This window comes from Lottia gigantea, assembly GCF_000327385.1.
Source record: "Lottia gigantea unplaced genomic scaffold LOTGIsca_2206, whole genome shotgun sequence".
Classification (NCBI taxonomy): Eukaryota; Metazoa; Mollusca; class Gastropoda; family Lottiidae; genus Lottia; species Lottia gigantea.
This window is the reverse complement of record NW_008708562.1, coordinates 1-6,348: the sequence shown is the minus strand read 5'-3', so window position 1 is coordinate 6,348 and position 6,348 is coordinate 1. Positions and strand designations below refer to the sequence as shown.

The 6,348-nt window shown below is 35.2% G+C and overlaps 1 protein-coding gene across 1 annotated transcript; it reads right to left on the bottom strand.

Annotated features, from left to right (window-relative positions):
* Positions 1-30: 30 nt before the first annotated feature.
* LOTGIDRAFT_176594 (hypothetical protein) lies at positions 31-4,631 on the bottom strand (the record flags this gene model as incomplete). The annotated part of the gene is made up of 3 exons (XM_009054690.1): positions 31-711; positions 4,003-4,042; positions 4,622-4,631. Coding segments are annotated over 3 exons (731 nt in total), but the record flags the coding sequence as incomplete, so codon positions are not given.
* Between the last annotated feature and the right edge of the window lie 1,717 nt (positions 4,632-6,348).

The window sequence follows — 6,348 nt, the reverse complement described above, 5'->3', positions numbered from 1 at the left end:
ATCTGGTGTATTGTTTCTGGTCGAACTAACAGTTTGGAACGATCTCCTATAGTATGCAGTTTGGTACGAGTGGTTTTCAACAAAAATGTTAAACCCATCTTTCGAGCAATTGTTTTACCAGGGAAATCTACTGCACCATCTTTGAAGATAATTGGGAAGAAAGCATTTCTAAACGATATGGCGCCACAATTAGGATGTTTACTAAGGATAGAGGAAGTCATTGATTGCCATGAAGAAAACATATCACTTACAACGATTTCGTCTACATCGGCTATAAATACATACTTAGAAACGTACATATTGCGCAAAATGCATTCATGCATATTAGACATTTGTCCAAAATAATGAATATCTTTTTTAAGCACAGGTAAATTCCACTGGAGCAGTGTGAGAACACCTTCATCTTGATATGATTTGAGAATTTGTTGTATTTTAGGTGTCATTCCAGTATAATTATACATTATAAAATGATTCATCCCAAACATTAAGTCACTCTCTAACATTTGTATCAAGGCATTTTGATCTGTGAAATTATAAAAAGCTGGAACACAACGTGTAAAATTTCTCAAAAATTTTGACGGATATTGAACTGTTAGTTTAATTTTTGGCGTAAAATTTCTGTTCTTTTTGATTTGGGAATGTAGAACAATGGAGATTGCTTTTGGTTTTTCTGTTTTGGTCAAATTACATCTTATAAATCCTCCTTTATATCTGAAAAAATAAAACATTTAATAATAATACATTGCACCACACGATTCACTTATTGTTAGCTTATCTTATCAAAAAGTTATTAATAGCTTTCCGCCTCCAGAGGTACATGTTATCTACCAACAGCTAACAAAGAATAACACGTTAGTAATAATCCACTGATCGCAGCAGCTAACAAAGGCTAACAATTATAGTGCTGTCAAAGGCCAAGAATGGGTAGCACCATTACTATATTTGGGATACCTTCGACTTCTATTTGGGACATTCCCATTCTTTGTCCAATGTCTGTTGTTCCTGCAATTCAGAGAGAGTTAACCAGAAATGACGCATCTCCCGCAAGAGAATTCGTAACTATTATATATCACAAGACTATTTAAAAGATTCCGATTCATTCATTTTGCTTCACCGTTGCCTTATATAACTCTTTACTACGTCTTATATTGCTTAGTTTAAACGGAATGGAAGTGTTGTAATATATCTGTGCAAATCAGTGCGCTAAATATCCTTATTTATGATAAAGATATTCTAGCAAAGCAAGGTGACATATGTGGCTCGTGTTTAGTCTATAGAGAGTTTTAAGCCAACTTAATTGGATCACATCATTAAACATTAAAAGAATCCATAAAGAGCTTTGACCAAAAGTTGCACTATATAGCTAATAGAGTGAAACGACATTTCGATCAAAAATTATCAGATCATCACGAAAATAAATAGGGATCATCTTCATAATGACATTCACCTACAACATAAAACCAGAAGAATCTGTAAAGAATTGTAGCTCGTAGAGTGAGCACAAGCCTAATGTAAATGTTCTTCGTTACTATTTCTTAATTCTTGAATTATTGTCTCTTATTTTGTGTGCTTAATTCAACATTTGTCATTCAATAAGTCAGACATGAAATTTAAGTGAAAAATTATCAGACCATCACGAAAATAGATAGGGATCATGTATATAATGACTTTGACCCACAAAATAAAAAAAAATTCATAAATATTGTTGCCTGTAGAGTGAGCACAAGCCAAATGTGAATGTTCTTCTTAATTGTAAATTATTGTCTCTTTATTTGTATGCTAAATTCAATATTTGTCATTTTAATCGACATTTGTATAAGGAAATCAAAATTTACGCTTAAAATTATCATTGTTCGAGAATCACTGGCTTTCTCATCGATTTATGTGGTAAAACTTGCCAAAAATATCTTCAACTATATCAATTTAATAAAAATTTCAACATATCTTCAAGTGCATTTCTTCAAACAGAAAACTCAGCCAACAAATGTCCAAATACAAATGTCCAATAACAAATCTTGCAAAACATTTCTCCAAATACATGTCAAATATATTTGAAGGTCATGATTATGATGACAGCTATTTTTACTGGGCCAGTGGTAGTACTAGGCTATTTTTACCGGGCCAGTGGTAGTACTAGGCTATTTTTACCGGGCCAGTGGTAGTACTAGGCTATTTTTACTGGGCTAGTGGTAGTACTAGGCGGTTTTTACTGGGCCAGTGGTAGTACTAGGCTGTTTTTACTGAGCCAGTGGTAGTACTAGGCTGTTTTTACTGGGCCAGTGGTAGTACTAGACTATTTTTACCGGGTCAGTGGTAGTACTAGGCTGTTTTACTGGGCCAGTGGTAGTACTAGGCTGTTTTTACTGGGTCAGTGGTAGTACTAGACTATTTATACCGGGCCAGTGGTAGTACTAGGCTGTTTTACTGGGCCAGTGGTAGTACTAGGCTGTTTTTACTGGGCCAGTGGTAGTACTAGACTATTTTTACCGGGTCAGTGGTAGTACTAGGCTGTTTTTACTGGGCCAGTGGTAGTACTAGGCTGTTTTTACTGGGTCAGTGGTAGTACTAGACTATTTATACCGGGCCAGTGGTAGTACTAGGCTGTTTTACTGGGCCAGTGGTAGTACTAGGCTGTTTTTACTGGGCCAGTGGTAGTACTAGGCTATTTTTACTGGGCCAGTGGTAGTACTAGGCTATAATTACTGGGCCACTGGTAGTAATATAAGGCTATTTTTACTGGGCCACTGGTAGTACTAGGCTATAAATACTGGGCCACTGGTAGTACTAAGCTTTAATTACTGGGACACTGGTAGTATTAGGCTATTATTACTGAGCCACTGAAGTAGCATTTTGACGAACAGTTTTAGAGTTATTGCTCTTGACCTGGTTAAATCCGTCAAAATTTGTTGGGTGAGCACAATAGATTTGATTATGATATAATCTTTGATTAGATAATCAAATCCGAACAGGTTGAAACAATAGAAGCATTTTTTTGAAACTGAGTGTGGTCAGGTAACATCTTCAACAAGTTCAAATTTGACAGATTTTCGAAGAACAGTTTTTATACGCCCCTGTCCGTCGGCCCATCCACATTTCTTGTAGGCACAATAGAGGCCACAGTTTTTATCAGATCTTGATGAAACTTGATATATTTGTTGCATGTATATATTGATGAGATCACGGTCGAGTTCGGAATTGAAAATAATCGAATGAAGTGTTCCCCTTGACTTAGAAAAAATAAGTCAAATTTGCCTTGTAGGCGCGGTAGAGGCTATAGTTGTTATCTTATCTTGATGAAACTTGGTATGCATGTATGTATTGATGAGATCTCGGTCAAGTTCGAAATTAGTAATAATCGGATGGACGGTTTCAGAGTTGTTGCCCTTGATTGGTAAAAACGTGTCAAATTTGGCTTGTAGGCACTATAGAGACTAGTTTTTATCTGATCTTGATGAAACTTGGTATGCATGTATGTATTGATCAGATCTCAGTCAAGTTCGAAATTAGTTATAATCGGACGGACGGTTTCAGAGTTATTGCCCTTGACGTAGTAAAAACGCATTAACTTTTTTGAAAGTTTTAACTAAAGAAACACAGCTGTTAATTTTTAAACTCCAAAAATATTTAAAAACATTTCGTAAAGTTTTTAAATTAGTTATACTTTTAGGAAGCTATTAGAAAATTACTGTACGGATTTGAGTAAAATAAACGCCTAATTGTAGAGAAATATTCTCTAGGTATTTTAAAGGTTTCAACTAAATATTGGATTTTGACAAAACTTGGTTTTATTATTCAGTCTCGCGCTGAAGATTGAATATTTGCCTTCTAGAGTTTTCACGAGCTAAAAATTGTACACGTTTTCAAGAACAAGGGCAATATCTCATACTCAATATTATTCAGTATCGCCCTAAAGAGTTCAGAAGAAGTGTATGACTGAAGGTTGAATATTTCATACTGGTGGTTTCATACTGCTAAATATTTGTCAAAGTGGGCGTATATTACCTTGCCTGGCAAGCTATCTTTTTTATTGATTTAATATACACTGAAATAAAGAATTTTAAAAAGTATATTCTGGTAATAAATCTGTTTTCTGTAAAATGACAAAACTTTTTTACTTTATTTGTTTATTGATATTATTTGTGCATTTAAAATAATCAGAGCAAATGATGTTAACTACACCTTTAATTATACATACAACTGAAAATGTGGTCGTATAAAAACAATCTCTTGCATAAAATCAAGTTCAGTGGCATACGCAGGATTAATTCCAAAGGGGTCGGACCGTAGGTATGAATTCGATTGCAGAGTATAGCGGCATGAGAACGTTTCAGATGAGCTGGTGACACCGTATCTTTATTCTTTGTAACTCTCAGAAATATTATAGAAAGAAGGGCACCTTCTTGCATGTTACTGAATTTTCCAGTCATCGAACGGGTGCCCACGACCTAGGAGAAAATTAATTTTGAATTAAAAACTTCAATTTCCACCTAGGTGATCTATAGGGCGGCCGAGGCCTTTCAACCAATCAAATGTCAAGGCAAGTCCTCGCAGTGGCGGTCCTCCATTTGTACTGATCACTTGATATGATCGACGAAAATATGCGAACGATAAAATTCGCTACCTGTCCCCATTTGTAACGACACTTCTGTGAGTGGAGATGGGTCCCAAAACGAACGAATGGTCTTCCTGTCTCTCGACCATAAATTGTTTGATGTTCTCGGATTCCAAATTGTGTATGTTTTACGTCCATTACAAACATTCTACTCAACCAAGCTTGACTATTTGTGGGGGCGGGGGACATAGGATCTGCGCCCATGCATCCAGGGGACAAAACAAAATCCAAAGTATGGAAATACTTTGGCTTTCTAAAGTTAATGAGGATGAGCCACCAGTCAAATCCAATGTTTATAATATATATGCCATATTATGGCATCTGCCAATGATGAGAACACATGCCTGCCATGTCATTCCTTTGATTTATTTCATAGACACATTCTACAACTAGCGTCACATCCAGCCAGGTGTTCGTGGGGTAACATATTGCAGACGACGTTTCAATACAGTAGGTCTAGTAGAGTATCGTTGTTGAAAATATTATCCCCTTTTGAAATTGTGTGAACATCCAATATCGTTAGTAGAATTTCTCAAATTATCCAGTTCGTCATAAATTGATCAAAATTATACATGTCTTTATTTTTAATTACTCTTACAAAGCAAAAGGTTTCCAGGGCTCCGCTTCTCAAAAAATCTTATGATCAGTCGTGGGTCGCAAGTGTTGATTTGATCGTAAAAATGGCGTTTCTCAAAAAATCGTAAGGTCAAAATTATAATAAGTTTACGACTAATTGTAGTATAAACTTCCGAGTGGTGAAAGTTGTCGTTACTATCAGGTGGTAGAACCAAATAATTTTTTTTTTACAATAAATAACTGTATTTAATAGGAAAAAAGGAAAATTCTACATCAAATTTGATCCCTAAGTGTGTTTGACTGAGCAAGAAATTGTCACGTAACACTGACCACCTTCTCGAAAGTCAAATTCCTTCATTAATTCCAAATCTAATGATGTAAAATATGATTAGTTTCGAGGAAGTGGGTTTTGAGTAGGAGGTTTTCCAAGGTTTGCGTAATGAGTCTGGTTCTGGATTCAATTAGTATCATATAATTATTTATATCCGACGCGTGAATAAGGTCTATACACGGCATCATCCTGTGTGATTTGTATGCGTATAAAAGATTTCCAGAGTTCGCGGACCCAATTTTGAACCTGTCATGCACTTTCCATTAATTGTTATTGCTGATTTTCTGCATGGTGATGGGTGTGGGTTGGACCAATTTACCTCGTACGAATAGCCTACCTACTGTGAACAAAATATAACCGTGGACGAATATTTTGTGACCAAATTACGGTTGACGATTTATTGTGATTCAAATTACAGATCAAAATCATATTTTCCGTAAATTAACAGCGATCCTGTTATTATTTTCCGTAAGGAAACATAATAACGTTCCTGTCAAAAAAAATAGTATGCCCACGCATACTTTCGCTTATTTACAAACAAGTTTGGCCATACATGATAATAACACAAAATTTACGGAAATTTACTGACAAATAACGTAATTGTTATTAAATGACACAACGACCAAGATTATTTTACGTAAAATAACATATTTCGTTACTGCGGAACTAACATTCTGTCAATGTATGAGCCCTTAAGTCAACAGAAAAGTATGTATATCAGCAAGAATTTACGTATATCAACAGAAAATACAAAGTAAATTTCTGTAAAAAACTGGACTTTTTGTACAGTGTAGACTATGTTGTAAAATTTATATAATTTAGAGGGCAC